Source organism: Diceros bicornis, chromosome 38 (genome assembly GCF_020826845.1).
Source record: "Diceros bicornis minor isolate mBicDic1 chromosome 38, mDicBic1.mat.cur, whole genome shotgun sequence".
Taxonomy (NCBI): domain Eukaryota; kingdom Metazoa; phylum Chordata; class Mammalia; order Perissodactyla; family Rhinocerotidae; genus Diceros; species Diceros bicornis.
Window position 1 is genome coordinate 25269311 of NC_080777.1, and position 18150 is coordinate 25287460.

General features: G+C 36.0%; 1 protein-coding gene across 5 annotated transcripts in view; it reads right to left on the reverse strand.

Moving 5' to 3' along the window:
• Positions 1 to 18150, reverse strand: part of KCNT2 (potassium sodium-activated channel subfamily T member 2) — a 348393-nt gene that overhangs the window by 132842 nt on the left and 197401 nt on the right. For all 5 annotated transcript variants that reach the window (XM_058533726.1, XM_058533725.1, XM_058533723.1 and 2 more), the window contains one exon: positions 16361 to 16469. In XM_058533726.1, the coding sequence (XP_058389709.1) occupies positions 16361 to 16469 (109 nt within the window). The remainder of the gene's footprint in view (positions 1 to 16360; positions 16470 to 18150) is intronic.

The following is an 18150-nucleotide window of genomic DNA, read 5'->3' on the forward strand; positions in this document are numbered from 1 at the left end:
AGGGTTCCCTTTTCTCCACATCTCGCCCACACTGGTTATTTCTGGTCTTTTTGATAATAGCCATTCTAACAGGTGTGAGGTAATATCTTATTGTGGTTATAATTTGTATTTCCCTGATAATAGTGACGTTGAGCATCTTTTTATGTACTGTTGGCCATTTGTATGTCTTTTTTGGAAAAATACTATTCAGATCCTCTGCCCATATTTTAATCAGATTTTTTTTTGCTACTTAATTGTATGAGTTTGTTGCAACTTATCGAGTTTTAATTTCAGCAATAACTCTGTTAATTTCAAAAGGTCTTCTTTACTTTCTATTTCTCCATCATAACTCCTGTTCTTTTTTTTTTTAAAACAGTTTTATTTATTTATTTTTTTTTGTAAGAAAGATCAGCCCTGAGCTAACATCCATGCTAATCCTCCTCTTTTTGCTGAGGAAGACTGGCTCTGAGCTAACATCTACTGCCAATACTCCTCCTTTTTTTTTTTTCCCCCAAAGCCCCAGTAGATAGTTATATGTGATAGTTGCACATCCTTCTAGCTGATGTATGTGGGACGCGGCCTAAGCATGGCTGGAGAAGCGGTGCGTTGGTGCGTGCCTGGGATCCAAACCCAGGCCGCCAGTAGCGGAGCGCACGCTTAACCGCTAAGCCACGGGGCCGGCCTCTCCTGTTCTTTTTGAATCTTCTTGAGAATAATAATGACAATTATTTTAAGCTATTCCAAATTTATTTATTTATTATAGCTTTTTTCCTTATTATTGAAGAGAAAATCAGAACCATAATCAACAGAAATTTAAGATAAATATTTGTAAAATTTAAACCTCTATGAACAAAAAAAATTTCCTTGACATTTTATTCCTTTGAACAACCATCATTACCTTTCTACAATCCTTCATTATTTTTCTGAACTATCATTTATACTTCTCTACTTTTCAAAAATACTTTTAAATTTCTTTTTAATGCATTTTTTTAATCATTTACTGAGACTCTCCTTGCTTCCAAAATATGTTTCTTTCTCCTATCAAATGTTATAGTCTTTTGACTCTTTTTTTTGGTGAGGAAGATGGGCCTGAGCTAACATCCATTGCCAATCCTCCTCTTTTTGTTGAGGAAGATTGTCCCTGAACTAACATCTGTGCCCAACTTCCTCTGCTTTGTATATGGGATGCAGCCACAGTATGGCTTGAGGAGCAATGTGTAGGTCCGTGCCTGGGATTCGAACCCATGAACTCGGAGGCAGCAAAGCAGAGTACGTGAACCCAATCACTACGCCACTGGGCTGGCCCCTCTATTGACTTTTTAAAAAAAATTTTTTTTACTAGTGAGTACAAAACCAACATTCCGTACAGACCCAAAACTATTACAGAGTGAATAGAGATAGTTTTGTCCATCTGGCTGGATTTATTTCCTTCATTTCATCCTGCAAACTGACAGTGAATGACAAGAGCCATATTTCAAAATTCTGAATATGAGATATAGGGGCATTAAATGGATTCTTTTGTCTGTGAATAGGATTTGTTAAGTGGCAGGTTACACATTATGGTGAGCAAAAAAGGATCAGTCACTTTAGTCTGGGACCTCCAAATGCCAGATTACAGAAGGTTGGATCCCAAACCCAAATTATGTACTAGCATATAATTCAGACATTTTCTTCTAATTCATTTAGGAAATATCTTATTTCTCCCAGTGGTTTGTGTCTGACCAAACTTAATTGCAGGGAAATGGTACTGTGGTGATGGAAGATTGGTAAGTTTGTCTGTATACAGAAATTTAATTAAAATTTGTCCTCTTTTTCTAGGAACCTTGCACTCCAGAGCCTCAATGGGGCTGGAATTTTTTCCTGCTGCATCACCCTCTAAACATATTGTAGGATGGAGGTTTCATCAGAAAACATTCTTTTATCCACTTTCCATGTCCCAGCAATTCATTGCAATCTCTCACCCCTTCCACTTCTATTTCATTGATGAAAGCTTATCATTTTTTGTTTCTTTGTCATCATTTCAGTGGAGTCTCATGAGGGAGATCAGATGACGGCATATGGTTCATAAACTACTTAGAACCAGGGGCCTCAATGAATCATCTTTACTGCATCCGTTACTTTATTTATTTAACTAATGTGTATTGAGTGGCCATGCAGTGAAAAATATTACAGAAGGTATAAGAATGAGTAAGACATGTTCTCTACCTTGAATGAAATTACAGCCTACTATGTGGAAAAAAATAAATACATAAAAGGACCATAACACAGGCTCTGGCAGAATATAATGAAATTCTATGTGAGTTTGTAGAAGGGAAAAATCACATTAAATTGGAGAGTTTAAAAATATTCATGAGGAGATAGGATTTTTGAATTAGCAAAATCCTCCAGGAAGGCAGAAGAAATTAACTCAAGGCAGAGGGAACAGCATTAAAAAAAGATGTAAAAGGCAGAAACCACAAAGTATATTTAGGATCCTGTTATGTGGAGAACACGATACATGTAAGAGAATCATGGGCTACAAGGATATAAGAATAAATTAGGACGAGAACATAGAGGGTCTTAAAGAAATGAAATGGATGTATTTGAATCTAATCTGATAATGAATGACCAGCTATTAAAGGCTTTCCTGGGGCCGGCCCCATGGCTTAGCGGTTAAGTGCGTGCCCTCCGCTACTGGCGGCCCGGGTTCGGATCCCGGGCGTGCACTGACGCACCGCTTCTCCGGCCATGCTGAGGCCGCGTCCCACATACAGCAACCAGAAGGATGTGCAGCTATGACATACAACTATCTACTGGGGTGTTGGGGGAAAAAAGAAAAGGAGGAGGATTTGCAGTAGATGTTAGCTCAGAGCCGGTCTTCCTCAGCAAAAAGAGGAGGATTAGCATGGATGTTAGCTCAGGGCTGATCTTCCTCACAAAAAATAAATAAATAAATAAATAAATAAATAAAACTGTTTAAAAACAAAAAAAAGGCTTTCCAAGCAGACGACTGCCAGACTAGGGCAGTACACATATTTCTCAAAATATGTTTAACAGAATACTATTCTAGTTGATCTTTTAATAGGAGTGCTTAGGAAAACCTTTCTCAAGTAATCAAAGAGATTTTGGATACACTTAATAAAATGTATTTCTGTGGAGATTTCCAGTGCACATGGACTTCTCTAAAAGAAAAATAAGAGTAACTTTTAGAGGTACATCATTTTCCTTTCTTGAGATTACCTGAATTCAGACTTCCACTCTTGAAGTCATTTCTTTTCTTTTTTTTTTTTAATTTTTTTGTTGTGGGAGAAATACAGAAAGAATCACCAGGAATATATAGACATTACCATTTTCCTCAATTTCCATGATCAAAGAAGTAGGCTCCTGTGGAACCAGCAGAACTATTTGCATGGTGGAAACAGTAATAAATTATAGATGTGTTCTAGTAAAACCTACAGTGTCGCCCACTTCCACAGCTGTTGTGGGTGAAGTATATCCTGCCAAAAGTCATATGTTGAAGTCCTAATCCCCAGTACCTCGGAACATGAATATATTTGAGGATAGGGCGCTTAAAAAGGTGATTCAGTTAAAACGAGGCCACTAGGGTGGCCCTTAATCCAATCTGGCTGGTGTCAGCCACCTGCAAGCCAGGAGAGACGCCTCAGGAGAAAGCAAACCTGGCAACACCTTGATTTTATGCTTCCAGCCTCTAAAACTGTGAGAAAATAAATTTCTGCTATTTAAGCCACCCAGTCTCTTTGTTATGGAAGCCCTGGGAAACTATACAACAGTCAAGAGAATCCATGGAGCTTAGAGCAGAGTAGTGTGACGTGGAAGAGTTTTAGAAGAAGAGCAAGTGAGAACTGTTGAGTACTTTCTTGATGCAGTGAAGTTAACTCACATCCCATGGTGGGAAAGAAGGGAAGGATATCAGAAAGAAATAGGAAAAGGTCTTTTCCATGTAGTCTGGAAGTCTGAGCAGCAGAATATTCCACATTCCTTCCCAGGCTATAGTCAGCTGAAGAGCAGCCTATCCTGAGGCATGAAGCAGGTTAAAAGTATTGGTAGGTTGCCACAAGCCAGGTGAGCCACAAACACACACACATACACACATTATAGGGAAATGTGTTCAGCATGGAAGCTATCTATCTATTTCTCATGGGCCTGTTAATGATCTATTGTATAACCCCATGAAGTCACCTGGCAGAGCCTCAGGAAACACTAGAGTGATGTCTGGACCGCCTGTCAGGGGTGTCTGAACGGGAGTTGGAGCTTGGTGGGACCATTCACCAGAAAGCTGGTAGGATAAGTGGGACAGACAGACATATGCCCTCAGAACAAGTGTTAGGCATTGAGCTTAAGGTTTACCAGGAAGCCAGCCAGAAGATGACATCAGCTGTGGTCAGCACCTGAATAGTAGACAGTGACACCGTCCACCTGAGAAGTGTGCGAGACCAGAAGGAAGCATGGAGCCATTATGCAGCCAGTTGCACCTTTTTTGGTGAGGAAGACTGGCCCTGGGCTAACATCCATGCCCGTCTTCCTCTACTTTATACATAGGACGCCGCCACAGCATGGCTTGGTAAGCGGTGCATTGGCCAGTGCCTGGGACCTGAATCCACAAACCCCGGGCCGCTGCAGCAGAGCGCGCGAACTTAACCACTACACCACTGGGCCGGCCCCTCCAGTTGCCCTTTTGATACAAGACATTTTCCCATCTTGTTGCTGTCAGAAAGTCACGAGGTTACTAACGGTGTGGGGCACTGGTGACGGGAAGATGGCAGGTTTGGTAAAAAAGCCTGTTAATACTCTCAAATCTGACTCGAACCACTGGAAAGTACGCACATCAATCTATCAATGGAAATCGAGGCTCAGATTTAAGAAAGTTCTTTCAAATAAAGTCCCAGTTTTATACTCCAAGTGACAATTAGTTGAAACAGAGCAATAAAACTTATTAAAACTTAAAAACTGTTTGTGTTTCACTCTAAGGGGAATCAGGTGCCTCTCATCCTCATGGGCACTCGACTTCGTCCAGCTACAGGAGGAGGGTGACTGAATTAGATTTGCCGGATTACAAACTCTGTCACAGTTTCGGAGGGCGAAACTTCCAACAGAGCTAAAGATAGCTTACCTGAGCATGCTCCCCGCTCCCTCCAACTTTTTTTTCCCTTTTCCTTTATTTCGGTCAGGGTGGTAATTATAATTTCTATCACTTTTGAGAAACTTTCCTCCTTTCTCATGGCAGCTGAGTCCCTGGGCCCTCTGTGCCCAGCTCAGTAATACAGGCAGAAACTCTCCCTCCCTTTCTGTCTCTACCTTCTTCCTGTGTCCCTCCCTTGTCCTTTGAGACAAGGACAGTCCTTCTCCTGGTGATGGGAAAAGACATTGGATTTTCCTTTCCTCTCATCACTTAAAATTGGGAGTCTGTGGACGTTGGAGTATATAGACAAGGGACGTCTCGCAGCTAATGTTCATCTGAAGTCATTGACTCGGTGGTCAGAGAAACACTGGGGCTTTCTGCACATTCTAGCCCAGGCCTCTGTAGTTCCACTTGGGATTTGGGTTCAAAGCAATAGGGTATAACAAAATAATGCTTTGCCTGACATTTGCGCTTTGTTTTCATCAGATATATTTTTTCTTAAAGATTCTGCTGGGAGAATTCCTCCAGTCAAAATACTATCTAAAATATTTACATCACTCTCAAATAAAGCTGACAAATAAGTTTAAAAATAAATATATAATTCTTCAGTCTTTCCTTGTCTATCACCACCTTGACATTTTGAAGACTACTGGTCAGTTATTTTGTAGGATGCTGTCAGTATGGGTGTGTCTGATGTTTTCTCATGATCAGAAAATGTTAGCAGGAATACCAAAGAAATTATGTTATGTACTTCTTAGGGCATCATAGGGATTACATGCTGTTGACATCTGTTTTTATTGGTGGTGTTTACTTTGATCTCTTGGTTAAGATGGTGTCTCCCCTGTAAAGTCAATTTTTCCTTTCATAGTTATTAAATATCATGGAGAGACATATTGAGACAACACAATTATCCTAGCTGTCCTCAAACTTTCACTCACTAATATTAGTACCCATTGGAGGATCTTTTCTACAATAATCATTTGACTAATGATGATTTTCTATTTTTCTCTTTCCTTTTACATTTATTAATTGGCATTCTTTGGTAAGAAAGAGCTATCCCTTTATCACTATTTATTTATTCCAGTGTTTATTTACATCAGTATGGTCTCACGGATATTTATTTGATATGGGTTAAAAGTTAATTTTATCATTATTTATTTTGTTTCTCAGATTGTTCCAAGTTAGCTGAGTAGGAACTCCTTTAGGTTGGTTCTTGTTCATTATGACAAGCTCTCACACTCTTCCAAGCAATTCCTCCCTTTCTGGAACACAAGATTTTTCCAGGCTCCTCTTGTATTTTTCCTGCCCCAGTCCTGGAGTCAACAAATACTCCAAGGGGCCCTGATTCCTTTATTGGAGAACGATGCTTAGTAACCAAGTGTGCTCATTGCTACTGAGGTATCATTGCTTCCAGGCTCTCTCAGTAGACGGGACTAGGAATTATATGTTTATATTACTAACAGACACATCCAAATGCACATCTATATTTCTGTATCTATATTTTTGTATATATGTATTAAAAGTCATGAGTTTATACTGATTCCAATCTCACCTATGAGAACCTCCACCAACTGGAGGAGGCTTAGGAGAAATAACAACTAAAGACAATGCAGGATCTTGGAGAGGATCCTGGAACAGAAAAGGGGTATTAATAGAAAAATTGGTGAAATTAAAATAAGGCTGACAAGTTAGTTAATAGTATTGTATCAATGTTAATTCCTCATTTTGATGACTGCACTATGATTACGTAAGATGTAAACATTAGGGAAAGTTTATAATGGGAAAGGTATTTGGGAATGCTCTGTACTATTTTTGCAACTTTTCTGTAAGCCCAAAATTAGTTACAATAAAAAGGTAAAAAAACAAGCCATTAAAAATGTAACGTGTAATCCAGCATCTCCCAATCTTGGGTACATACTTTCATTTTTCAGGGAAAGTATTGACATCCACCCAAAGCATTATTAATTGTGCCTTGGAACACAAATTTGGCAATTGTATGAAATAACAGAGCCACTATTTATATACACCACACACAAATTAATTATACTACATTTTGGCTTAATGTGTTTCCTGTGGTTGCAGATTTCACAAAACTATTAAGCAATCTTGGGTGAAATAGTTATTTGAGAAAGCTTGAATTTCATGTAAGTTTAAATGTACACAATTAAATGTTCATGAAAGAAAGTTGAACAAGGCCATCTCTCTATAATTTTATAAACACTGCGTTTGGTTAGAAATGTGATAAAATTTTGCAAGCTAAGAAAACAATCATGAATGAAGGTCGTCTTCTATTTTAAAAGATACCAATTACTTTGAAAACAACGGATAAAACTTAATAGTTTGTGTTTATAAGGTAATTTTCATTTCAAAAAGAGCATTGAAGCAATATCCAGACCTGCAGTTTCCAGATCCCATTGATGAAAGTAACATACTTGCACAGTAAGTTAACGAAGGGCTTCTTATGTAATAACCGCCCTTGAGGAACATAGTTACAAAATTGCAACTTTTTAAAAACTGACTCTGTTACAACATAAAAGCAGTTTTGCTTCTCCTTTACTTGTAATATGTATTTATGGAATGTAGCATTGGAATTCTTAACTTTTTATCCATTCAAAATACTTCAAATATATGTTTATATCATATACCAATTGATTTCTATTTGAAGCCTCCTTTTTTGTGGTCACATAAATAAAAGTAAAATTATTTCAGCATATTTTATTAATGTGTTATCATTAATTGAATCTGCTAACAACTATTATTTGCTTATGTTTATGTAACTTAACCATTATTTTCTCTGATATCTTTTTTCATCTTTGTCTTCTGCTTTATTTTAAAATAATTTTTATTGCATTTAATCATTTTCTCCTATTTAAATTATTCTTATAATGCATTTCTTCCAAACAAACTTTCAAATGGTCACTAAAAACTTGAATCCTTTAAGGAGACAAAAAAGTTTTATACCTCCTATAACTCTATTTGGCTTTCTTCTATAAAAATCTTCTATGACTGAATAATGTGATATATTGTTTGAAAGTAAAATGCCTGATGTTGTATGTATTTCAGTCATCTTTTTCAAAATATATTTAATCCTAATTTCTGTAATACTTAAGACAGTGATTCAAAAGATTGACCATGGTGAACATATATACGACTTCACTCTATTGCTTGGAAGCATTCTACTACATATTTCCTCATTCATGTCATTCTTTGTCCCCAAAAAATATCCAAATAAAGTTACAAACATTTATTCTTTTACAGTCATTAGAATTGCCATATTTTGATAGAGGCCCTGAAATATTCTGACTTGGATATAAAGTACACGTGTGCAAGGCCTAAGTCTTTTTCCACTCCATCACAAACAAAATATATGGTGCCGTGTGTCCTGCTTTGTCTTTAAAGCATCTCTCCTGCCACCCTCAAACTGTCTCTAACACCAAATTAAAAGAATGATTTCGATGCATATAGAATCTAACTCACTTGACATAGACTAATAGAGCCAATGAGAGAACTAACGACTACTACCTACCATGGTCTGACATGGCTGTACGTAATCCTCAAAATAATCCTGTGAAGTGACTTTATTTAGCTGCATGGCTGTAAATGATGTCTATATGCTGATGACAGCTAAAATCAGAGTTCAGTGTAGAATCCTCCCTCACCTCCAGACTGCACACTGAACAAAATTTTGGGAGTCTAAGAAGTATCTTCAACTTAATCATGTCCAAAATAAAAATCCTGATCTTCTGTGATTTTCATTATCATGGTAAACCATAATTATATTCTTCTGGTTGCTCAGTCCAAAACTTGCAATCATTCTAGGCTCTTCTCTTTCTGTTACACCCCACATCCAATCAGTCAACAAATCTTGACAACAGTACCTTCAAAATATATCTAGAATCTGAGCACTTCTCATCACTTGCACACTCGTACTCTTGTCCAAGACATGGTTTAAATTATTTTGGCTTGGATTATTCCCATAATATAATTGCTTTTGCTCAACCAAGAAGCCAATGCGTTTCTCTGTTATTATTTAAATCTTATCCCTCCTCTGCTCAGAATCTTCCAATGATTTCTCATCTTAGAGGAACACCCAACATCCTTCTAATGGCCCAGAAGACCCTACATGATCCGGACCCTTGTTTCCTCTTGGATCTCAGCCTTTACTACCTTTCCCTTCTCTCTGTTCTAGCTCCATGGGCCTACTTGCTGTCTCTCAAATATCAGATGTGCTTGTATCTCAGAGTCTTTGCTTTTCCTTCTGCCTGGAAAACTCCTATCTCGGATATCTGCATGGCTCACTACCTTAACATGATAAGCTCATTGCTCAAACATTGACTCCTTGATGAGGTCTTGCATGACTGTATCATTTAAGTTGGACCTTGAACTCTCCATTGTCCTTACATCCTTGAACTCCCCATTGTCCTTCCTGCTTTATTTTTCTCCATTGCACTACTGCCTTCTGAGACGTTATATATTCTACTCATTTATTTTTGTTTATTGTCTATCTCCCCAATTAGAATAAAAGCTCCCTGATAGGAAAGATTTTTTCTGTTGGTTTCCTTGTTGAAACCACAATGCCTGAAGTCACACAGTAAGCATTTAATAGATAATTGTCTAATAAATGGATAAAGGAATGGATGAGAAAATTTCGTCTTAGATTTTCCATATAAAATGATTGAGAATTAAATGGCGTATATAATTGGCTCAACATTAGTTGGCTTCACCAGTTAGTGAGTCAACCATCTCTATCTACCAAAACTAGTGTTCTTTCCATTTTGCCGCATTTTCTCCTGGGATTAGCAGGTCCATTTACAGCACAAACACTAGCAAGAAGAGGGAATTTTAGTTGTGATTAGGACAGGCAGTTCCAAAAAGGTCCTACTTCAATGAGAGAAGTATCTGAATCATGCATCTTATAGTAATAACATGCTCAGTTTGGTTCTTTGACAAATAACATATTAAAAACTCAGGTTAAAGGACTAATTATCAAAAAGTAATCATAATTAACAACTATTCTTCAGATTTACTTAATACTATTTCCTTATTTTAATAGCGCCAAATTTTCATCACCAGATTTGAGCCTTCTCTTTAATGAATAGCAATGACCTTCATTGTATTTCACATATAAAACTTAGGCTATCATGGTTATTTGTATGATTCAATACAACCCCTGATAAGATCCTTTGATTGACTTTCTCATTTCTGTTACATATAACCTAATTATTTAAAAAGAGTAAACATATCATTTTAGATTATGAGTACATATATGTGTATGAATATAAATGTGTGTATATATACACATATTTTTCAATTTAAAATCATTTACATTGCTAATAGATATAACTAGAATCAAGTGCATCTTCTAATACGCAAAATATACCTGTATCCTTAGAAGTTAGAAAGCAATGGGTGGGACTTCATGGAAAGTTTAAGTCTCAGTTGTCAATACTCTGCCCCATTGTCATTCTGCATTCTTCCCACCTAGAAGCAGAATAGCCTGAAGCAAAGCAGGTATTTTGTGATTACAAGGAGAGAATCTTGAGGATTAAGGTCTATGGGCTAAATGTTGGAATAAAAAAATGGAAAGAACTAGGTGCTCTGATGGCATTGTTGAGTCAGACAACCTGCTCTGAATGCTGATCCTCAGACTTTTGATGTGTAAAATAAATATCACCCGTACTTTTAGTCAGATACTATGTCATGTGGGCAGAACATATTTTTAACTAGTGCAATATTCCTTATTATGAATGAATAAAATGACTGTAAATTACCCCTTTCCTTACCCATTCCATTCTGAGGAATAAACATTTTCCTCCTTAGCTGGTAAAGCTATTCCAGACAGTCTCTGGATCCCATCCCCCACTCTCTCCTTGCATTTTCAATCTCTTCCTCCTCACTGATACTTACCCTGTGAATTAAACTTTAAAAGCAAACAAAAAACAAATAGATGAATACATACAGACATACACACAAACATATATAGAAAACGCTTTCCTCAACATTTCTATGCAATAGAGCTTTCATTATTTTTCTTTCTTATCTTCATGCACAAACCTAATGAAGCGTAGTCTCCCGTCAGGCTTCACTTTCTTAGCATCTCCTTATTTGTTCACCCTTTATCAAAATGAGAAAGCCTCCATTGTTAAAATGTTTTCTCAGAACTCCCCAGCGACTGGTGACCTACTAATCCCATTAATTCTGCTTGCTTAGTCTCCATCAATCTTCAACCATCTATATTGTTAAGTGTTCAGTTCTTAGAAATCTTGACTCCTTTCTATTCCATTATGCTATACTATATTTGCTTTCCTTTTCTTCCATCTGTTTCCTAAAAGTAATAATTTCCCAAGGAAAAGTCTTAAGTTGTCATTTCTCCCCAGTCCCCACTATTTCCACTTTCCCCTCTATGGCCCTGAACAGCACTGATCCCTCCTTAGGAACCAAGAGGAGCGGCAATTCCCACCATCAGTTATATCTGCATTAGGAAGCAAATGTATCCAATATCAAACTCTTTTTTCCTTCTGCCAAACTACATATTTTATAGGTCTCTACTGTCCAGACTCAAAGTGCGAGGAGATTTTCTCTTTTATCTCTTTTCTACATTCATATCTAACCAGTGGCTAAGTTTAGTAAATTCTAACTTTGTAACATTTTTAATCAATTCTCTTTTTCTTTCCCATTGATTATCAGTGAGATCAAAAACATTGCCTCTTGGATGGAACTAATGAAATAGATATTTTCATAAAAGTAAATTAAAAGAAACAGAAAATGAAAATTAAATGTTGATAAGAATGAAATGTCATCAAGATGGGTCAGTGGAATGTCTAGCAACTGGTCTGACAATTCGGCGTTTCTTTGCTAAAACCACCACAGTCCATGTTCAACAGCCTACGGTAATTTTTGCCCAAAGAATAAATTTATGTTCTAACAAGCCTGCCAAATAAATCGAAATGCTAATTTAATTAACAGCAGGAAATACCACTGCCAAGAGCACTGAACACTCAAATTACAAATAAAGTGAGCAAGGGGGAAACTGTAGACTGCTGAAATACAGAGTAAACGCTCAATGAATAAAAGGGGCACAGTTACTTGAAGTCATCTAAAAGTTACTTTATGACTCATAGATCAACTAGAACCAGAATGATTATGTTGACATACAGGAAAAGAAAATGTAAGATCGTACAATGCCGATCAGCCTCTGGAGCTTTATTAGTCAGGGTACTGGCTAAGTTGCTGTAGAGACTCTAAAATACAAGACAGAATTTTTTTAAAAATTAAGATTCCTCTTATATAAAAGTGCAGAAATAGGCAATTCATCCTTAATATGTGGTTTCCATCTTGTTCCCATCTCCACTGGCTAGAAGACAAGGAGCACTAAGAAAAGGACGAAGGTGTTTGAGTGGGTAAGTCTGTCTAATTCTCTGGCTGAATTAGGAACTTCATGTTTATTGCGATGGAAGGCAGGTCTGTCACTAAAGGAGCTGACCTTATGATCTCCAATTCTCGATTCCTCAGCCTAACTCATTTGTTTCAGAACTCACATTTATTATTTTCTTTAAATACCAACAATCTACATAGCACTTCATTTAAAAAAATATATTTTAAAATTAGATCATTTTAGGTTCTGTGTTACATTTGTTTCTATGCTTGTTGGATCCTAAAGTCTTAGCTTCTTTTATCACTTTGTATCAACTAATACAGTACATGATAGCTTGTGAATATCAACTATTTTTAGTCAAAATCATCATTTATTATAGAATGGAGTTTTTTGTTTTTTGTTTTGGTAAGTAAGATTAGCCCTGAGCTAACATCTTTAACCAATCTTTCTCTTTTTGCTGAGGAAGATTGGCCCTGGGCTAACATCTGTGCTGATCTTCTTCTATTTCATGTGGGATGCCTGCCATAGCATGGCTTGATAAGCGGTGTGTAGGTCCGCGCCAGGGATCCGAACCTGTGAACCCCGGGCTGCTGAAGTGGAGCACACAAACTTAACCACTATGCCATTGGGCTGGAACCTAGAATGAAGTTTTAATAATATTATTCTCTCTCCATTTTCAATAGAGAAATTGAGTATTATTGTAGTATTGAGTATTGAGTAAAATTGAGTATTACATAAAATTGAGTATTATTGTATTGTTTTTAATTAGTAGTTTGATAATCCTTGCATAAAGCATTTCTCAGACTATTCAACATTTTTCCCATTATACTACTTAATTCAGCTCTCAAGTTTGTTCTCTTATTATTAAATCAATATATTTGAGCTCTCTAATTTCTGCTAATGCTCCAGTGCAAAATTTCAAACATGTTCTGTTAATAAGTGAACCTTGACTATATCTTCAATTAATGTATGATACAGAAGATTTGATACAAATTACCTGAGCCAAAGAATATTCTTAACAAAATATATTGGATATGTTAAATTAAGTGATCTCCTGTTTGGATGATTATTTATATTCAAATGATGCTATATATCTGATTAAGGTACTTGTATTTAGAATATATAAAAACTCTTACAACTCAATAAGCAAAGACAAATAGCCCAATTAAAAATTGGCAAGGGGTCTTAAGATGTTTTTCTTCAAAGAAGATATATAAATGGCTAAAAAACACATGAAATAATGCTGAATGTTAATTAGTCATCAGTGAAATGCAAATGAAAACCACAATGAGACACCACTTTGCATCCACTAGGATGGTTATGATCAAAAAGGCAGATAACAACAAGTGTTGCTGAGAATGTGAAGAGATTGGAACCCTGATACATTGCTGGTGGGAATACAAAATGTTATGTTTCTTTGGGAAACATTCCGCCAGCTCCTAAAAAAGGCTAAACAGCGTTACCCTATGATCCAGCAATTCCATTCGTAGATATATATCCAAAAGAAGTGAAAACATATGTCCACACAAAAATCTTCACACAAATGTTAAGAGCAGCGTTATTCACAATGCTGGAAACAACCCAAATATCCATCAGCTGATAAATAGGAAAATAAAATGTGACATATCCACACAATGGGATATTATTCAGCCATAAAAAGGAAAGTACTGATGCATATTATAATACGGATGAAACTTGAAAACATTATGCCAAGTGAAAGACTCAGTCCAAAAAAAAGCACATATTGCATGATTTCATTTATATGCAATATACAACATCCAGAATAGGAAATTCTGTAGAGAGAGAGTAGATTAGTGGCTGCCTAGGACTGAAAGGGTTGGGGTGAAATGTAGGTGACTGCTAAAAGATAGAGGGTTTCTTTATGGGGTGATGAAAATATTCATCAGTTAGTGGTGATGGTTGCACAATTCTATGAATATACTAAAAAACATTGAATTGTATATTTTAAATGGGCGAATTGTATGGAATGTAAATTACATCTCAATAAAGCTGCTGCAAAGAAAGTTATTCTGGCAGCCAGCCCAGTGGCGCAAGCGGTTAAGTGCGCACGCTCCGCTGCGGCAGCCTGGGGTTCCCGGTTCGGATCCCTGGTGCACACCAACGCACCGCTTGTTAAGCCATGCTGTGGCAGCATCCCATATAAAGTAGAGGAAGGTGGGCACAGATGTTAGCCCAGGGCCAATCTTCCTCAAGAAAAAAGGGAAGGATTGGCATCAGATGTTAGCTCAGGGCTAGTCCTCCTCACAAAAAAAGAAAGAAAGAAAGAAAGTTATTCTGGTGGACTATAGCATTTATTGTGACACTTAGTTGTGAAATAATTTTGCTGGTTAATCTTATTTATGAGAAATGCTTAATTATGTGGTAACAATGCCTTCAACAACAGCACTTTCTTTTTAATAAGGCAAAATTCATTAGAGTATATGGGGAAAGTTTCTTTGTTGAGGGTCACTGAAATTCTTTCTAAACTTATGTCAAGTGCAATTTGTTCACCAGGCAATATTGTCTGGCAATAAATAGTATTTACTAGGAGTTGGACAATGTAATTTAACCCATTTATGAGTACTGATGTGTCTTAGGGTTCACGGGCCTCATTTTATCATTTGTACAATGAAGCTGCAGTAGATATTCAGCTATAAAGTTGTATTAGTCTATGACAAAGACGGACGGCAACATAATGAACCCATGTGAGGAGTTCTATGAATGTTCAATTAATTAGTGTCAAAAGAGTTTTCAGTGTTTTATTTAATTTCATCAAAATGCTCAGTACTTTCTTCAGAGGGAAACAATTTCACTCATGATTCTGTTACATCCTTTCCATAGCACAGATTAAAGGCTTGTAAACATATAGAATAGACATATTTCTATTCAGAACTTTGAGAAAATTGCTTCTGGGAAACTCTTACTTGTCCCCACAGAGCAGAGACGTAAACAGAGGTAAGAGAGTAAAATCTGCTTGAAAATACCGCGAGGTGTTTACTGTTTTTCAATTAGTAACTTACTCCATACAGTATTAAATCCTAAGAAAGAACTTTCCTTTGTCTTGATTTGACTTGGCAGTTCACTTAGATAACTAACAAATAATTTACTAAATTTAAACAAATCATAACCACAAGCGCCACAATGGAATTTACTTAGAAAAATCAAGATTTTGTCTAAAATACCAAGCAAGGAGTACGAAAAGGTGTGAAATGCAACATTTGTCTCTTTCAATGAGAGGTGACTACGTTCACTGATTACATTTTTCTTGATCATCTAAGTCAAAAACAACCTCCATTTTATGAAGCTGTATCAAAATAAATAAGAACAAAATGCTCTGATAGTATGACTTTCCTCGTCTGTCTTTAAATGCATATTAAAAAAAGTGATTTCTTTTATACTACATTACCTAATTTTATCAACTATTTTGTTATCATTCTATAAGAATTGTAGACTTTTAATTTTGAGGTCAATGTTGTACACATAGCTTTAAGATAAAAACTTACTTCAGGAAATAGAAAAAAAAATGGCTTTAAGGTCTTATACTAGTGACCTTCATCATCCTGTTTCTTAAAGTTTTATTTGCTAAGTATTAATACGGAAAACAGAAACAATGCCCTAATCTTGGGCCTAACAAACGATGTAGATACTTAGAATTTAGTATGAAACAAATGATCTCAAGATACAAAAGAAAGCAAATCCCTGTCCATTTTCTGCATGCCTTGGACCCCTTAACATGTCTGTATTTTGTGATGCCTCACACAAATACAAGTATAAGGTACATATCTAGCGGTTTACTGTGGCGTACCGTATTTCTAAGTCACATAACTGCACTTATATTATTTTTTTATAATTTAAAATGCATTATCTGAAAGAAAAAATATACTTACTGCCCTCTAGAGGTATGAACCAGTAGTGTAATAAGTGTAGATGTTGCTGGGCATATACAGTTTAAAGCTAACATGGCGTATTTAAACTCTTCTTCACAAACAACATGATCTGTTTGAAATAAAATAGGTAAATTAGAATAATTTACCTTGGGATAGTAATATTCTAAAATAATAGGAAAAATCCAACAATGAATATAATTACAAAAGTTTCAACATAAACACACTTGTGTTAGAGATGTTTTTACATGTGCAATCTGATCCCCAGGAAAAGTGTTTCATGAGACAGAGTCCCAGGCTATGCGTGATCGAGAGGGAAGGGGGTTCTCGCCGCAGTTCTGCCTTTAACAAAACCGGCAGCTTTTGGCAAAATGTTTGATTTTCTTATGCCTCGTCTGTACAAGGAGGTGAGAGGTAGATAGGTTTGAGGTGCAGTCTGGAAAATAAATCAGAGACTGTATAAAGTCTCCTTTAGTTCTGATAATTTTACGGTATGAAATACAATAGTATTGATTTAAAACAGTATTAATTTATCAAATTCATAGTCACACAGCATAAAGACTTAGAAAGTAATTACTAAAAGACGTAGTAGATAATATTGGCATAATATATAAGTAATAGATTTTGTACAATCAAGATAACTATAATATCAATCAATAAAAATTAATGTTAAGATAAATTTATATTTAAATTGTACTTTAACATCAAGACTCAAGGTCATAAATTCAAAGGATGATAGAGTCCCACCAGGAAAGATAATAAATGGCAACTGAAATTCAATGACATAAAAACAATAAAGAGTGCTAGAGCTGATGGCACAGGAGAGGGTGCAGGTCACATTAGAATGTGATGCTACTCAATCCAGCATATTATTTTCACTCAGAAATGAGAACCCAATGCCAGACGTTCAGTTTTCCACAGAAGTCACATTTTAGAGAAGTGATTAAAGTACTGTTTATTTTGGAATAAAACCTTAACTTCGAAGTAAACAATTATTTCTGGCACTGGAAACAAAGACAATGTTTAAAGTCCTAAAAAAATAAATATTCTTAGGTGGAAAATAGCAGTTTTAGGTAAACTAAAAAAATAGAAAGTTGAATTAGTAAGTGAGCAGATCTATAAAATGAACACATAAACAATACAATTTGTAAAGAAATAAGAAAAAAATACGCCAGAAATGGTTCCTCAATGCTCCACACAGGCAAACATTAACCTTACTCCTGTTTTTATAATACGAGTTAGCATATGAAAGAGCCCATTTGTTTTTCTTTTTATTTCATTTCCTTATTTATTTATTTTTTTCACATTTTATGGAAGAAATTGTATGCTATGGTTATGTCTCAGGATTTACTCTTAAAAAATCAAGGATCTGCTAATAATGTCTTTTTCTCTCTCTGTCTCATTTTTACTTGTCAATATGTTATAATGATCTTTAAGAAAAGTTTAAAAATACATAACCACAATACTTAATATTTTGCAGAAAGCCAGGTAGATTCTGAATACATGTTTGAACGTGGAAAAGTATATGAAATATTTGCAAAAGGACGGTGACTTTACACCACTATTTCAATATTTCTCAAAATAATTTTTGAGCGTGTATGCCCAATCTGTGACAATAAAGCAGTAAAACCGCTAAATGCAGAGTTATTACTTTAGAATCATGCGATAGCAATACAGATGGGGTCCATAAATTTCAAACCCAAAATTGGAACATATGACCTAAGAAACATGTGTATATTTATTATGACATGAAACAGAATATTTTAAAATCCAAACTGTACCAGAAAATTTGG